Here is a 17,555-nt window from a genome sequence, read left to right on the forward strand (position 1 = left end):
GCCCCCAGGTGTGCCCAGGTGTGCCATACCCGGCCCCGGCAGGTGACCTCCTCGCCCTGCATCAGGCAGGTGCCCACGGCCACGTAGCCCTTGAGGCCCGACACCGTCTCCTCGGAGCGCAGCGACACCGTCTTCATGCAGGTGACGTGCTCCCACTCCTCCAGCGCGATCCTGCGGGGCACAGGGGGGCACAGGTGGGCACACGGGGGCACAGGTGAGCTCAGGTGAGCACAGGTGAGCTCAGGTGGGCACAGGTGAGCTCAGGTGAGCACAGGTGGGCACAGGCGATGCCCCAAGGACACGTCCCTTCATGCAGGTGACGTGCTCCCACTCCTCCAGCGCGATCCTGCGGGGCACAGGGGGGCACAGGTGGGCACGGGGGGCACAGGTGGGCATGGGGGGGCACAGGTGGGCACAGGTGATGCCCCGAGGACACGTCCCTTCATGCAGGTGACGTGTGCCCGCTCCTCCAGCGCCATCCTGAGAGGGGCACAGGTGGGCACAGGTGAGCACAGGTGGGCACACGGGGGCACAGGTGAGCTCAGGTGAGCACAGGTGGGCACAGGCGATGCCCCAAGGACACGTCCCTTCATGCAGGTGACGTGTGCCCGCTCCTCCAGCGCCATCCTGCGCGGGGCACAGGGGGGCACAGGTGGGCACGGGGGGCACAGGTGGGCATGGGGGGCACAGGTGGGCACAGGTGATGCCCCGAGGACACGTCCCTTCATGCAGGTGACGTGTGCCCGCTCCTCCAGCGCCATCCTGAGAGGGGCACAGGTGGGCACAGGTGAGCACAGGTGGGCACACGGGGGCACAGGTGAGCTCAGGTGGGCACAGGTGGGCACAGGTAATGCCCCAAGGACACGCCCCTTCATGCAGGTGACGTGTGCCCGCTCCTCCAGCGCCATCCTGCGCGGGGCACAGGGGGGCACAGGTGAGCACGGGGGGCACAGGTGGGCATGGGGGGCACAGGTGGGCACAGGTGATGCCCCGAGGACACGTCCCTTCATGCAGGTGACGTGTGCCCGCTCCTCCAGCGCCATCCTGCGCGGGGCACAGGGGGGCACAGGTGGGCACAGGTGGGCACACGGGGGCACAGGTGAGCTCAGGTGAGCTCAGGTGGGCACAGGTAATGCCCCAAGGACACGCCCCTTCATGCAGGTGACGTGTGCCCGCTCCTCCAGCGCCATCCTGCGCGGGGCACAGGGGGGCACAGGTGAGCATGGGGGGCACAGGTGGGCATGGGGGGCACAGGTGGGCACAGGTGATGCCCCGAGGACACGTCCCTTCATGCAGGTGACGTGTGCCCGCTCCTCCAGCGCCATCCTGAGAGGGGCACAGGGGGGCACAGGTGAGCACAGGTGGGCACAGGTGAGCACAGGTGAGGACAGGAGGGCACAGGAGGGCATGGGGGGCACAGGTGGGCACAGGTGAGCACAGGTGAGGACAGGTGGGCATGGGGGGCACAGGTGGGCACAGGTGAGCACAGGTGAGCACAGGTGGGCATGGGGGGCACAGGTGGGCACAGGTGAGCTCAGGGGGTTCGGGATTTGGGGTTCCCGGAAGGAATTTGGGGCTCCCAGTGGGATTTGGGGTTCCCAGGGATATTTCGGGGTTCCTGGGGATATTTTGGGGTTTCCCAGGGGGAATTTGGGGTTCCCAGGGATATTTTGGGTTCCCCACTGATATTTTGGGGTTCCCAGGGATATTTTGGGGTTTCCCAGCAATATTTCAGGGTTCCCAGTGATATTTTGGGGTCCCCACTGATATTTTGGGGTTCCCAGGGATATTTTGGGGTTTCCCGGGGATATTTTCGGGTCCCGGAGATATTTTGGGCTTCCCAGGGATAATTTGGAGTCCTGGGGATATTTGGGGTTCCCGGGGATATTTTTGGGGTCCCCGGGATATTTGGGGTTCCCAGTGATAATTTGGGGTTTCCCAGGGATATTTTGGGGTCCCGGGGATATTTGGGGTTTCCCGGAGATATTTTGGGGTCCCCACTGATATTTTGGGGTCCCCGGGATATTTGGGGTTTCCCGGAGATATTTTGGGGTCCCCACTGATATTTTGGGGTCCCCGGGATATTTGGGGTTTCCCGGGGATATTTTGGGGTCCCCACTGATATTTTGGGGTCCCCGGGATATTTGGGGTTTCCCGGGGATATTTTGGGGTTCCCAGGGATGTTTTTGGGGTCGGTCTCACCTGGTGTTGGGAATGGCCTCCCAGCTGACCGGGGAGATGAGCTGGATGCTGAAGGCCTCCTGCTGGGGGGGGACGTAGCGCTCGTCTGGGGGGGCACACGGGGGGCACAGGGTCAGGGGGGCACACGGGGGGGCACAGGGTCAGGGGGGCACTGGGAATGGGGGGGGCACTGGGAATGGGAGGGGGCACTGGGAATGGAGGCACTGGGATTGGGGGGGCACTGGGAATGGGAGGAGGCACTGGGATTGGGGGGGGCACTGGGAATGGGAGGGGGCACTGGGAATGGAGGCACTGGGAATGGGAGGGGGCACTGGGAATGGGGGGGGCACTGGGAATGGGAGGGGGCACTGGGAATGGGGGGGGGCACTGGGAATGGAGGCACTGGGAATGGGAGGGGGCACTGGGAATGGGAGGGGGCACTGGGAATGGGGGGGCACTGGGAATGGGAGGGGGCACTGGGAATGAGGGGGCACTGGGAATGGGGGGGGGCACTGGGAATGGGAGGGGGCACTGGGAATGGAGGCACTGGGAATGGAGGCACTGGGAATGGGGGGGGCACTGGGAATGGGAGGGGGCACTGGGAATGGGGGGGGGCACTGGGAATGGAGGCACTGGGAATGGGAGGGGGCACTGGGAATGGGAGGGGGCACTGGGAATGGGGGGGGCACTGGGAATGGGAGGGGGCACTGGGAATGAGGGGGCACTGGGAATGGGGGGGGGCACTGGGAATGGGAGGGGGCACTGGGAATGGGAGGGGGCACTGGGAATGGGGGGGGGCACTGGGATTGGGGGGGGCACTGGGAATGGGAGGGGGCACTGGGAATGGAGGCACTGGGATTGGGAGGGGGCACTGGGATTGGGGGGGCACTGGGAATGGGGGGGGCACTGGGAATGGAGGCACTGGGAATGGGGGGGCACTGGGAATGGGAGGGGGCACTGGGAATGGAGGCACTGGGAATGGGAGGGGGCACTGGGAATGGGGGGGGCACTGGGAATGGGAGGGGGCACTGGGAATGAGGGGGCACTGGGAATGGAGGCACTGGGAATGGGAGGGGGCACTGGGAATGGGGGGGGCACTGGGAATGGGAGGGGGCACTGGGAATGGGAGGGGGCACTGGGATTGGGGGGGCACTGGGAATGGGAGGGGGGCACTGGGAATGGAGGCACTGGGAATGGGAGGGGGCACTGGGATTGGGGGGGCACTGGGAATGGGAGGGGGCACTGGGATTGGGGGGGCACTGGGAATGGGGGGGGCCACTGGGAATGGAGGCACTGGGAATGGAGGCACTGGGAATGGGAGAGGGCACTGGGAATGGGGGGGGCACTGGGATTGGGAGGGGGCACTGGGAATGGAAGTGTCCCTGGGTGTCCCCAAGGTGTCCCCGGGGTGTCCCTGGGTGTCCCTGGGGTGTCCCTGGGGTGTCCCTGGCTGTCCCTGGGGTGTCCCCGGGGTGTCCCTGGGTGTCCCTGGGGTGTCCCTGGGTGTCCCTGGGTGTCCCCTGGGGGTGTCCCCGGGGTGTCCCTGGGGTGTCCCCGGGGTGTCCCCGAGGTGTCCCTGGGTGTCCCTGGGGTGTCCCCGGGGTGTCCCTGGGGTGTCCCCGGGGTGTCCCCGGGGTGTCCCTGGGTGTCCCTGGGTGTCCCTGGGGTGTCCCCGGGGTGTCCCTGGGGTGTCCCCTGGGGGTGTCCCTGGGGTGTCCCCGGGGTGTCCCTGGGGTGTCCCTGGGGTGTCCCCGGGGTGTCCCCCCCTCACCGCGCTCGATGCTCTCGAACTCCTTCTCCTCGCCCGTCATGCGGGGGATGCGCGTGCAGGGGTGGGGGGAGCTCGTGGCCACCGCGTACACCTGCGGGGGGACACGGGATTGGGGGGGGGGGTGACACCACAGAGACCCCCCCAGGACCCCCCAACATCCCCTGAGACCCACCCCCAGGACCCCCCAACATCCCCTGAGACCCCCCCCCCCCCCCCCCAGGACCCCCAACATCCCCTGGGACCCCCCCCCAGGAACCCCAACATCCCCTGGGACCCCTCTCAGGATCCCCCCAGGACCCCTAATATCCCCTGGGACCCCCCAGGACCCCCTCAGGGACCCCCAACATCCCCCAGGACCCCCCCCCCAGGACCCCCAGCATCCCCTGGGACCCCCTCAGGGACCCCCAACATCCCCTGGGACCCCCCCAGGACCCCCCAGCATCCCCTGGGACCCCCCCCAGGACCCCCAACATCCCCTGGGACCCCCCCAGGACCCCCCAGCATCCCCTGGGACCCCCTCAGGGACCCCCAACATCCCCTGGGACCCTGCCCAGGACCCTCTCAGAACCCCCAACATCCCCTGGGACCCCCCTCAGGGACCCCCAACAGGACCCCCAACATCCCCTGGGACCCCCCCCCCAGGACCCCCCAGAACCCCAAACATCCCCTGGGACCCCCCCAGAACCCCAACATCCCCTGGGACCCCCCAGGACCCTCCCAGAACCCCCAACATCCCCTGGGACCCCCCAGGACCCCCCCAGGACCCCCAACATCCCCTGGGACCCCCCCCAGGAACCCCAACATCCCCTGGGACCCCCCTCAGGGACCCCCAACATCCCCTGGGACCCCCCTGGAGCCCCCCCCCAGATCCCACCCAGGGTCGCCCCGGTGAGAAAGAGGAGGAAGAGGAAGGAGGAGGAGGAGGAAGAGGAAGAAAGAGGAAGAATGGAAAGGAAGAAGAGGAGAAGAAGGAGAAACAGGAACTGAGGGGGAAAAGAGGGGAAAAAAGTAAGAAAAACTCAAAAAAAAAAGGAAAAAAGAAGAAGAGGACAAAGAAAAAGGAAAACGATGAAGGAGAAAGAAAAAGGAGCAGAGGAAGAGCGAGGAAGAGGAGGAGGAGGAGGAGGAGGAGGAGGAAAAAAGGAGAAGGAAGAAGAGGAGGAAGGAGAGAAAAGGAAGAGGAGGAAGAAGAGGAAGGAAAAAGAAAATGAGGAGAAAAGGAGGAAAAACAGGAGGGGGAGGAGGAAAGGGGGAGGAGGAGGAGGAAGGAGAGGGAGGAAGAGGAGGAAGAAGAAGGAGGGAAAGGAGAAGAGGAAAGGAGAGGAGCGAGGAGGAAGAAGAGGAGGAAGAGGAAGGAACGAGGAAGGTGAGGAAGAGCAGGAGGGGCCCCAGGGTGTGCCCAGGTGTGCCCAGGTGTGTCCTGAGTGTGCCCAGGTGTGCCCAGGTGTGTCCTGGGTGTGCCCAGGTGTGTCCTGAGTGTGCCCAGGTGTGCCCAGGTGTGTCCAGGTGTGTCCTGGGTGTGCCCAGGTGTGCCCCAGGTATCCCCAGCTACGCCCCCAGGTGTGCCCAGGTGTGTCCTGGGTGTGCCCAGGTGTGCCCAGGTGTGTCCTGGGTGTGCCCAGGTGTGTCCTGAGTGTGCCCAGGTGTGCCCAGGTGTGTCCTGGGTGTGCCCAGGTGTGTTCTGGGTGTGCCCAGGTGTGCCCCAGGTGTGCCCAGGTGGGTCCTGGGTGTGCCCAGGTGGGTCCTGGGTGTGCCCAGGTGTGCCCAGGTGTGTCCTGGGTGTGCCCAGGTGTGTTCTGGGTGTGCCCAGGTGTGCCCCAGGTATCCCCAGCTGTGCCCCCAGGTGTGCCCAGGTGGGCCCTGGGTGTGCCCAGGTGTGCCCAGGTGTGCCCACATGCTCTCAGATGTGCCCAGGTGTATCCCAGGTGTGCCCCAGGTATCCCCAGGTGTGCCCCCAGGTGTGCCCAGGTGGGTCCTGGGTGTGCCCAGGTGTGCCCACATGCTCTCAGATGTGCCCAGGTGTACCCCAGGTGTATCCCAGGTGTGCCCAGGTGTGCCCAGGTGCCCCCAGGTGTGCCCACCTTGGACTCCACGTGGTAGGCCACATAGTGGGCGGTGCAGCGCAGGGGGATCTTCCGCACCGGCCAGGGCGCGTCGTACGACAGGTACGCGGGCAGCACGCTGATCCTGAGCTCGCCCTGACCCCAAAACAGCCCGAAATTACCCCAAAAATGAGTCAGGATCGTTGTAGGACAGGTACGCGGGCAGCACGCTGATCCTGAGCTCGCCCTGACCCCAAAACAGCCCGAAATTACCCCAAAAATGAGTCAGGATCGTTGTAGGACAGGTACGCGGGCAGCACGCTGATCCTGAGCTCGCCCTGACCCCAAAACAGCCCGAAATTACCCCAAAAATGAGTCAGGATCGTTGTAGGACAGGTACGCGGGCAGCACGCTGATCCTGAGCTCGCCCTGACCCCAAAACAGCCCGAAATTACCCCAAAAATGAGTCAGGATCGTTGTAGGACAGGTACGCGGGCAGCACGCTGATCCTGAGCTCGCCCTGACCCCAAAACAGCCCGAAATTACCCCAAAAATGAGTCAGGATCGTTGTAGGACAGGTACGCGGGCAGCACGCTGATCCTGAGCTCGCCCTGACCCCAAAACAGCCCGAAATTACCCCAAAAATGAGTCAGGATCGTTGTAGGACAGGTACGCGGGCAGCACGCTGATCCTGAGCTCGCCCTGACCCCAAAACAGCCCAAAATGACCCCAAAAATGAGTCAGGATCGTTGTAGGACAGGTATGGGGGCAGCACGCTGATCCTGAGCTCGCCCTGACCCCAAAACAGCCCGAAATTACCCCAAAATGGGGCAGGATGGTTGTAGGACAGGTACGCGGGCAGCACGCTGATCCTGAGCTCGCCCTGACCCCAAAACAGCCCGAAATTACCCCAAAAATGAGTCAGGATCGTTGTAGGACAGGTACGTGGGCAGCACGCTGATCCTGAGCTCGCCCTGACCCCAAAACAGCCCGAAATTACCCCAAAAATGAGTCAGGATTGTTGTAGGACAGGTACGCGGGCAGCACGCTGATCCTGAGCTCGCCCTGACCCCAAAACAGCCCGAAATTACCCCAAAAATGAGTCAGGATGGTTGTAGGACAGGTATGGGGGCAGCACGCTGATCCTGAGCTCGCCCTGACCCCAAAACAGCCCGAAATTACCCCAAAATGGGGCAGGATGGTTGTAGGACAGGTACGCGGGCAGCACGCTGATCCTGAGCTCGCCCTGACCCCAAAACAGCCCGAAATTACCCCAAAAATGAGTCAGGATCGTTGTAGGACAGGTACGCGGGCAGCACGCTGATCCTGAGCTCGCCCTGACCCCAAAACAGCCCGAAATTACCCCAAAAATGAGTCAGGATGGTTGTAGGACAGGTACGCGGGCAGCACGCTGATCCTGAGCTCGCCCTGACCCCAAAACAGCCCGAAATTACCCCAAAAATGAGTCAGGATCGTTGTAGGACAGGTACGCGGGCAGCACGCTGATCCTGAGCTCACCCTGACCCCAAAACAGCCCAAAATGACCCCAAAAATGAGTCAGGATCGTTGTAGGACAGGTACGCGGGCAGCACGCTGATCCTGAGCTCGCCCTGACCCCAAAACAGCCCGAAATTACCCCAGAAATGAGTCAGGATCGTTGTAGGACAGGTACGCGGGCAGCACGCTGATCCTGAGCTCGCCCTGACCCCAAAACAGCCCGAAATTACCCCAAAAATGAGTCAGGATCGTTGTAGGACAGGTATGGGGGCAGCACGCTGATCCTGAGCTCGCCCTGACCCCAAAACAGCCCAAAATGACCCCAAAAATGAGTCCGGGTCCCCCCAAAAACCCCCTGAAACTCGGCTCACTCTGAGACACCCCAAAAAGCCCCAAAATGTCCCAAAATTATCCCAAAATGGGGCAGGGACCCCCAAAAATCCCCTGAGCCTCAGCTCTCCATGAAACACCCCAAAAAGTCCCAAAATAACCCCAAAACCCCCCAAAATGGGGCAGGATCGTTGTAGGACAGGTACGCAGGCAGCACGCTGATCCTGAGCTCGCCCTGACCCCAAAACAGCCCGAAATTACCCCAAAAATGAGTCCGGGACCCCCAAAAACTCCCTGAGCCTCAGCTCACTCTGAGACACCCCAAAAAGCCCCAAAATGTCCCAAAATTATCCCAAAATGGGGCAGGGACCCCCAAAAATCCCCTGAGCCTCAGCTCTCCATGAAACACCCCAAAAAGTCCCAAAATGACCCCAAAATCCCCCAAAATGGGGCAGGATTGTTGTAGGACAGGTACGCGGGCAGCACGCTGATCCTGAGCTCGCCCTGACCCCAAAACAGCCCGAAATTACCCCAAAAATGAGTCCGGGTCCCCCCAAAAACCCCCTGAAACTCGGCTCACTCTGAGACACCCCAAAAAGCCCCAAAATGTCCCAAAATTATCCCAAAATGGGGCAGGGACCCCCAAAAATCCCCTGAGCCTCAGCTCTCCATGAAACACCCCAAAAAGTCCCAAAATGACCCCAAAATCCCCCAAAATGGGGCAGGGTCGTTGTAGGACAGGTACGCGGGCAGCACGCTGATCCTGAGCTCGCCCTGACCCCAAAACAGCCCGAAATTACCCCAAAAATGAGTCAGGATCGTTGTAGGACAGGTATGCGGGCAGCACGCTGATCCTGAGCTCGCCCTGACCCCAAAACAGCCCGAAATTACCCCAAAAATGAGTCAGGATCATTGTAGGACAGGTACGCGGGCAGCACGCTGATCCTGAGCTCGCCCTGACCCCAAAACAGCCCGAAATTACCCCAAAAATGAGTCAGGATGGTTGTAGGACAGGTATGGGGGCAGCACGCTGATCCTGAGCTCGCCCTGACCCCAAAACAGCCCGAAATTACCCCAAAATGGGGCAGGATGGTTGTAGGACAGGTACGCGGGCAGCACGCTGATCCTGAGCTCGCCCTGACCCCAAAACAGCCCGAAATTACCCCAAAAATGAGTCAGGATCGTTGTAGGACAGGTACGCGGGCAGCACGCTGATCCTGAGCTCGCCCTGACCCCAAAACAGCCCGAAATTACCCCAGAAATGAGTCAGGATCGTTGTAGGACAGGTACGCGGGCAGCACGCTGATCCTGAGCTCGCCCTGACCCCAAAACACCCCGAAATTACCCCAAAAATGAGTCAGGATCGTTGTAGGACAGGTATGGGGGCAGCACGCTGATCCTGAGCTCGCCCTGACCCCAAAACAGCCCAAAATGACCCCAAAAATGAGTCCGGGTCCCCCCAAAAACCCCCTGAAACTCGGCTCACTCTGAGACACCCCAAAAAGCCCCAAAATGTCCCAAAATTATCCCAAAATGGGGCAGGGACCCCCAAAAATCCCCTGAGCCTCAGCTCTCCATGAAACACCCCAAAAAGTCCCAAAATGACCCCAAAACCCCCCAAAATGGGGCAGGATCGTTGTAGGACAGGTACGCGGGCAGCACGCTGATCCTGAGCTCGCCCTGACCCCAAAACAGCCCAAAATGACCCCAAAAATGAGTCCGGGACCCCCAAAAACTCCCTGAGCCTCAGCTCACTCTGAAACACCCCAAAATGTCCCAAAATGTCCCAAAACTGGGTCAGGGACCCCCAAAAACCTCTGACCCCCTCACGATGCTCAGCATCACCTGAAACTCCGTCAAATTACCCTGAAATACCCCAAAAACGGGTCAAGGACCCAAAAATGCCCCCAAAATGGGTCAAGGACCCCAAAAATGGGTCAGGGACTCCAAAAACGCTTCGGGGACCCCCAAAATACCCCAAAAATGGGTCAAGGACCCTAAAAATGGGTCAGGGACCCCCCAGGTGTGCCCAGGTGCCCCCAGGTGTGCCCAGGAGTGCCCAGGTGTGCCCAGGTGTGCTCAGGTGTGCCCAGGTGCCCCCAGGTGTGCCCAGGAGTGCCCAGGTGCGCTCACCTGGCGGTTGAAGTACAGGAAGCCCTTGGGGCAGTTCAGGTGCCCCCCAGGTGTGCCCAGGTGCCCCCAGGTGCCCACCCAGGTGTGCCCAGGTGTGCCCAGGTGTGCCCAGGTGCCCCCCAGGTGTGCCCAGGTGTGCCCAGGTGTGCTCACCTGGCGGTTGAAGTACAAGAAGCCCTTGGGGCAGTTCAGGTGCCCCCCCAGCGGTGCCCAGGTGTGCCCAGGTGTGCCCAGGTGTGCCCAGGTGCCCACCCAGGTGTGCCCAGGTGCGCTCACCTGGCGGTTGAAGTACAGGAAGCCCTTGGGGCAGTTCAGGTGCCCCCCCAGCGGTGCCCAGGTGTGCCCAGGTGCCCCCAGGTGTGCCCAGGTGCCCACCCAGGTGTGCCCAGGAGTGCCCAGGTGCGCTCACCTGGCGGTTGAAGTACAGCAAGCCCTTGGGGCAGTTCAGGTGCCCCCCAGGTGTGCCCAGGTGCCCCCAGGTGTGCCCAGGTGCCCCCAGGTGCCCACCCAGGTGTGCCCAGGTGTGCCCAGGTGTGCCCAGGAGTGCCCAGGTGCGCTCACCTGGCGGTTGAAGTACAGGAAGCCCTTGGGGCAGTTCAGGTGCCCCCCCAGCTGTGCCCAGGTGCCCCCCAGGTGTGCCCAGGTGTGCCCAGGTGTGCCCAGGTGCCCCCAGGTGTGCCCAGGAGTGCCCAGGTGCGCTCACCTGGCAGTTGAAGTACAGGAAGCCCTTGGGGCAGTTCAGGTGCCCCCCCAGCTGTGCCCAGGTGCCCCCCAGGTGTGCCCAGGTGCGCTCACCTGGCAGTTGAAGTACAGGAAGCCCTTGGGGCAGTTCAGGTGCCCCCCAGCTGTGCCCAGGTGCCCCCAGGTGCCCACCCAGGTGTGCCCAGGTGCCCACCCAGGTGTGCCCAGGAGTGCCCAGGTGCGCTCACCTGGCGGTTGAAGTACAGGAAGCCCTTGGGGCAGTTCAGGTGCCCCCCAGGTGTGCCCAGGTGCCCCCAGGTGCCCACCCAGGTGTGCCCAGGTGCCCACCCAGGTGTGCCCAGGTGTGCCCAGGTGCGCTCACCTGGCGGTTGAAGTACAGGAAGCCCTTGGGGCAGTTGACGTTGTGGAAGGGCGCGAAGGACTCCACGGGGCCGTCGATGCCCATCGGGTGCAGCCGCAGCGCCCCCCGGCCCGTCAGCAGCACCCAGTGCGGGGAGGGGCCGCAGATGAACACCTGGCACAGGTGAGGGACACCTGGTCACACCTGGGAGCACCCAGGGACACCCAGAGACCCCCGGGACAGCAGCACCCAGAGACCCCCAGGACAGGGACACCCAGAGACCCCCGGGAATGGGACACCCAGAGACCCCCGGGAATGGGGCACCCAGAGACCCCCGGGAATGGGGCACCCAGAGACCCCCAGGACAGCAGCACCCAGAGACCCCCGGGACAGGGGCACCCAGAGACCCCCGGGAATGGGGCACCCAGAGACCCCCGGGACAGGGGCACCCAGAGACCCCCGGGAATGGGGCACCCAGAGACCCCCGGGAATGGGGCACCCAGAGACCCCCAGGACAGGGACACCCAGAGACCCCCGGGAATGGGGCACCCAGAGACCCCCGGGACAGGGACACCCAGAGACCCCCGGGACAGGGGCACCCAGAGACCCCCGGGAATGGGGCACCCAGAGACCCCCAGGACAGGGGCACCCAGAGACCCCCGGGACAGGGGCACCCAGAGACCCCCAGGAATCGGGCACCCAGAGACCCCCGGGACAGGGGCACCCAGAGACCCCCGGGAATGGGGCACCCAGAGACCCCCAGGAATCGGGCACCCAGAGACCCCCGGGAATGGGGCACCCAGAGACCCCCGGGAATGGGACACCCAGAGACCCCCGGGACAGGGACACCCAGAGACCCCCGGGACAGGGGCACCCAGAGACCCCCGGGACAGGGGCACCCAGAGACCCCCGGGACAGGGACACCCAGAGACCCCCGGGAATGGGGCACCCAGAGACTCCCGGGACAGGGACACCCAGAGACCCCCAGGACAGGGACACCCAGAGACCCCCGGGAATGGGGCACCCAGAGACCCCCGGGAATGGGGCACCCAGAGACCCCCGGGAATGGGGCACCCAGAGACCCCCGGGACAGGGGCACCCAGAGACCCCCAGGACAGGGACACCCAGAGACCCCCGGGAATGGGGCACCCAGAGACCCCCGGGAATGGGGCACCCAGAGACCCCCGGGAATGGGGCATCCAGAGACCCCCGGGAATGGGGCACCCAGAGACCCCCGGGACAGGGACACCCAGAGACCCCCGGGAATGGGGCACCCAGAGACCCCCGGGAATGGGGCATCCAGAGACCCCCAGGACAGGGGCACCCAGAGACCCCCGGGACAGGGGCACCCAGAGACCCCTGGGAATGGGGCACCCAGAGACCCCCGGGACAGGGACACCCAGAGACCCCCGGGAATGGGGCACCCAGAGACCCCCAGGACTGGGACACCCAGAGACCCCCGGGAATGGGGCACCCAGAGACCCCCAGGACAGGGGCACCCAGAGACCCCCAGGACAGCAGCACCCAGAGACCCCCGGGAATGGGGCACCCAGAGACCCCCGGGAATGGGGCACCCAGAGACCCCCAGGAATGGGGCACCCAGAGACCCCCAGGACAGGGACACCCCAGAGACCCCCGGGAATGGGGCACCCAGAGACCCCCGGGAATGGGACACCCAGAGACCCCCGGGACAGGGACACCCAGAGACCCCCGGGAATGGGGCACCCAGAGACCCCCGGGACGGGGACACCCAGAGACCCCCGGGAATGGGGCACCCAGAGACCCCGGGAATGGGGCACCCAGAGACCCCCAGGACAGGGGCACCCAGAGACCCCCGGGAATGGGGCACCCAGAGACCCCCGGGACAGGGGCACCCAGAGACCCCCGGGAATGGGGCACCCAGAGACCCCCGGGACAGGGACACCCAGAGACCCCCAGGACAGGGACACCCAGAGACCCCTGGGACAGGGGCACCCAGAGACCCCCGGGAATGGGGCACCCAGAGACCCCCGGGAATGGGGCACCCAGAGACCCCCGGGACAGGGGCACCCAGAGACCCCCGGGACAGGGACACCCAGAGACCCCCGGGAATGGGGCATCCAGAGACCCCTGGGAATGGGGCACCCAGAGACCCCCGGGACAGGGGCACCCAGAGACCCCCAGGACAGGGGCACCCAGAGACCCCCGGGACAGGGGCACCCAGAGACCCCCGGGACTGGGACACCCAGAGACCCCCGGGACAGGGGCACCCAGAGACCCCCGGGAATGGGGCACCCAGAGACCCCCGGGACAGGGGCACCCAGAGACCCCCGGCCGGTGAGCAGCACCCAGTGTGGGGAGGGGCCGCAGGTGAACACCTGGGACAGGTGAGGGACCATCCCACATATTTACGGTTCCTCGAGAGATTTGGGGTCCCCCCTCCCAAGAGATTCGTGGTCTCCTCCCCCCAGATTCGGGGTCCCCCCTGCCCAGATTTGGGGTCCCTCCCCCTAGATTCGGGGTCCCCCCCCAGATTCAGGGTCCCTCCTGCCCAGATTTGGGGTCCCCTCCCCCAGATTTGGGGTCCCCTGTCCAGATTTTAGACCCCCCCAGATTCGGGGTCCCCCCTCCCCCCAGCTTTGGGGTCCCCCTTGCCCACATTTGGGGTCCCCCCCTCCCCACAAATTCGAGGTCCCTCCCCCAGATTTGGGGTCCCCCTTCCCAGATTTGGGGTCCCCCCTGCCCAGACTCGGGGTCCCCCCCTGCCCAGATTCGGGGTCCCTCCCCCCCAGATTCTGCGTCCCCCCCTGCCCAGATTCGGGGTCCCCCCCAGATTTAGGGTCCCCCTCCCCCCAGATTCGGGGTCCCCTCCTGCCCAGAGTTGGGGTCCCCCCTCCCCACAAATTCGGGGTCCCCCCCTGCCCAAATCGGGGTCCCCCCTGCCCAAATTCGGGGTCCCCCGCCAGATTCATGGTCCCCCTCCCCCCAGATTCGGGGTCCCTCCCCCCAAATTCAGGGTCCCCCCTCCCCCAGATTTGGGGTCCCCCCTTCCCCCCAGATTCGGGGTCCCCTCCCCCAGATTTGGGGTCCCCCCTGCCCAGATTCGGGGTCCCCCCTCCCCACAAATTTGGGGTCCCCCCTGCCCAAATTCAGGGTCCCCCCTCCCCCAGATTTGGGGTCCCCCTTCCCCCCAGATTCGGGGTCCCCTCCCCCAGATTTGGGGTCCCCCCTGCCCAGATTTTGGACCCCCCCGAATTCGGGGTCCCCCCTGCCCAGATTCGGGGTCCCCCCTCCCCACAAATTCGAGGTCCCTCCCCCCAGATTTGGGGTCCCCCCTGCCCAGATTTGGGGTCCCCCTTCCCTCCAGATTCGGGGTCCCCTCCCCCAGATTTGGGGTCCCCCCTGCCCAGATTCAGGGTCCCCTCCCAGATTTGGGGTCCCTCCCCCAGATTCGGGGTCCCCCTTCCCAGATTCGGGGTCCCCCCTTCCCCACAAATTCGGGGTCCCCCCTGCCCAGATTCGGGGTCCCCTTCCCCCCAGCCTCGGGGTCCCGGCTCACCCCGGAGTAGCCGTAGATGTCCTGGAAGGGCCGGAACCGGGCGACGCGGCCCCGGGGCCCCCCCCGGCTCCTCGGGGGTCCCACCCGCGGCCCCCCCGGGGGTCCCACCCGGGGCTGCCCCCCCCGGCCCCTCCGGCTTCTTCTCCGCGACGGCTTCGGCTTCTTCTCGCGGAAATTGATGCCGTGGGGCACCTGGGGGGACACGGCCACGGCCTGGGGGGGTCAGGGGGGTCCCCAAAAACGGGGTTTGGGGGTGCGGGACCCTCCCCCCCCCCCCACTCCCCAGGACCCCCCCACCCGGAGCCTTCCTCACCTTGCGGAACCGGACCTTGAGGTTGCTCTGGCCCAGCTGGGAGTCGTGGGCGAAGGCCTCGTAGAGGAGCAGCTCCTGCTCCACGTGCACCTGGGAGCCCCGAAAATGGGTCAGGGCACCCCAAAATCCAGCCCCAGCACCCCGAAATCCCACCGGGGAACCCCCAAAATCCACCGGGGAACCCCCAAAATCCACCGGGGAAACGCCCAAAATCCACCTGGGAGCCCCGAAAATGGGTCAGGGCACCCCAAAATCCAGCCCAGCACCCCGAAATCCACCGGGGAGCCCCAAAATCCACCGGGGAACCCCCAAAATAGGGTCAGGGCACCCCAAAATCCACCTGGGAACCCCCAACCCCCTCGTAGAGGAGCAGCTCCTGCTCCACGTGCACCTGGGAGCCCCGAAAATGGGTCAGGGCACCCCAAAATCCAGCCCAGCACCCCGAAATCCACCGGGGAGCCCCAAAATCCACCTGGGAGCCCCGAAATCCACCTGGGAGCCCCGAAAACGGGGTCAGGGCACCCCAAAATCCACCTGGGAACCCCCAAACCCCTCGTAGAGGAGCAGCTCCTGCTCCACGTGCACCTGGGAGCCCCGAAAATGGGTCAGGGCACCCCAAAATCCAGCCCAGCACCCCGAAATCCACCGGGGAACCCCCAAAATCCACCGGGGAACCCCCAAAATCCACCTGGGAGCCCCGAAAATGGGTCAGGGCACCCCAAAATCCAGCCCAGCACCCCGAAATCCACCAGTACGCTCCCAGTCCATCCCAGCGCTCCCAGTCCATCCCAGTGCTCCCAGTTTGACCCTCACCAGCAGCAGCGGGCGGCTCTGGCGCCGGCCCAGCCCCACTCCCACTGCTCCCAGTCCATCCCAGTGCTCCCAGTTTAACTCTCACCAGCAGCAGCGGGCGGCTCTGGCGCCGGCCCAGCCCCACTCCCACTGCTCCCAGTCCATCCCAGTGCTCCCAGTTTAACTCTCACCAGCAGCAGCGGGCGGCTCTGGCGCCGGCCCAGCCCCACTCCCACTGCTCCCAGTCCATCCCAGTGCTCCCAGTTTGACCCTCACCAGCAGCAGCGGGCGGCTCTGGCGCCGGCCCAGCCCCACTCCCACTGCTCCCAGTCCATCCCAGTGCTCCCAGTTTGACCCTCACCAGCAGCAGCGGGCGGCTCTGGCGCCGGCCCAGCCCCACTCCCAGCGCTCCCAGTCCATCCCAGTGCTCCCAGTTTGACCCTCACCAGCAGCAGCGGGCGGCTCTGGCGCCGGCCCAGCCCCACTCCCACTGCTCCAGTCCATCCCAGTGCTCCCAGTTTGACCCTCACCAGCAGCAGCGGGCGGCTCTGGCGCCGGCCCAGCCCCACTCCCACTGCTCCCAGTCCATCCCAGTGCTCCCAGTTTGACTCTCACCAGCAGCAGCGGGCGGCTCTGGCGCCGGCCCAGCCCCACTCCCATCGCTCCCAGTCCATCCCAGTGCTCCCAGTTTAACCCTCACCAGCAGCAGCGGGCGGCTCTGGCGCCGGCCCAGCCCCACTCCCAGCGCTCCCAGTCCATCCCAGTGCTCCCAGTTTAACTCTCACCAGCAGCAGCGGGCGGCTCTGGCGCCGGCCCAGCCCCACTCCCACTGCTCCCAGTCCATCCCAGTGCTCCCAGTTTGACCCTCACCAGCAGCAGCGGGCGGCTCTGGCGCCGGCCCAGCCCCACTCCCACTGCTCCCAGTCCATCCCAGTGCTCCCAGTTTGACCCTCACCAGCAGCAGGGGGCGGCTCTGGCGCCGGCCCAGCCCCACTCCCACTGCTCCCAGTCCATCCCAGTGCTCCCAGTTTGACTCTCACCAGCAGCAGCGGGCGGCTCTGGCGCCGGCCCAGCCCCACTCCCACTGCTCCCAGTCCATCCCAGTGCTCCCAGTTTGACTCTCAGCAGCAGCAGCGGGCGGCTCTGGCGCCGGCCCAGCCCCACTCCCACTGCTCCCAGTCCATCCCAGTGCTCCCAGTTTAACCCTCACCAGCAGCAGCGGGCGGCTCTGGCGCCGGCCCAGCCCCACTCCCAGCGCTCCCAGTCCATCCCAGTGCTCCCAGTTTAACTCTCACCAGCAGCAGCGGGCGGCTCTGGCGCCGGCCCAGCCCCACTCCCACTGCTCCCAGTCCATCCCAGTGCTCCCAGTTTAACCCTCACCAGCAGCAGCGGGCGGCTCTGGCGCCGGCCCAGCCCCACTCCCACTGCTCCCAGTCCATCCCAGTGCTCCCAGTTTGACCCTCACCAGCAGCAGCGGGCGGCTCTGGCGCCGGCCCAGCCCCGCCAGCAGCAGCTCCCAGTCCATCCCAGTGCTCCCAGTTTGACCCTCACCAGCAGCAGCGGGCGGCTCTGGCGCCGGCCCAGCCCCACTCCCACTGCTCCCAGTCCATCCCAGTGCTCCCAGTTTGACCCTCACCAGCAGCAGCGGGCGGCTCTGGCGCCGGCCCAGCCCCACTCCCAGCGCTCCCAGTCCATCCCAGTGCTCCCAGTTTAACTCTCACCAGCAGCAGCGGGCGGCTCTGGCGCCGGCCCAGCCCCACTCCCACTGCTCCCAGTCCATCCCAGTGCTCCCAGTTTAACCCTCACCAGCAGCAGCGGGCGGCTCTGGCGCCAGCCCAGCCCCACTCCCAGCGCTCCCAGTCCATCCCAGTGCTCCCAGTCTGACCCTCACCAGCAGCAGCGGGCGGCTCTGGCGC

At 65.2% G+C, this 17,555-nt stretch overlaps 1 protein-coding gene and 1 long non-coding RNA gene across 2 annotated transcripts in view; one reads left to right on the top strand and one right to left on the bottom strand.

The window, feature by feature from the left end:
- The window catches only part of CPSF1 (cleavage and polyadenylation specific factor 1), a 112,640-nt gene that overhangs the window by 16,769 nt on the left and 78,316 nt on the right, over positions 1-17,555 (bottom strand). Inside the window, 7 exon segments of the mRNA XM_048286336.1 lie at positions 30-171; positions 2,203-2,287; positions 3,953-4,043; positions 6,034-6,150; positions 11,018-11,170; positions 14,535-14,726; positions 14,848-14,937. Of these exon segments, the coding sequence (XP_048142293.1) occupies positions 30-171; positions 2,203-2,287; positions 3,953-4,043; positions 6,034-6,150; positions 11,018-11,170; positions 14,535-14,726; positions 14,848-14,937 (870 nt within the window).
- On the top strand, positions 10,559-10,933 carry LOC125316923. Its single transcript, XR_007199912.1, has 3 exons — positions 10,559-10,597; positions 10,730-10,809; positions 10,864-10,933. It is a non-coding gene; the product is annotated as an uncharacterized LOC125316923 (long non-coding RNA).

Source organism: Corvus hawaiiensis, chromosome 26, assembly GCF_020740725.1.
Source record: "Corvus hawaiiensis isolate bCorHaw1 chromosome 26, bCorHaw1.pri.cur, whole genome shotgun sequence".
Lineage (NCBI taxonomy): Eukaryota > Metazoa > Chordata > Aves > Passeriformes > Corvidae > Corvus > Corvus hawaiiensis.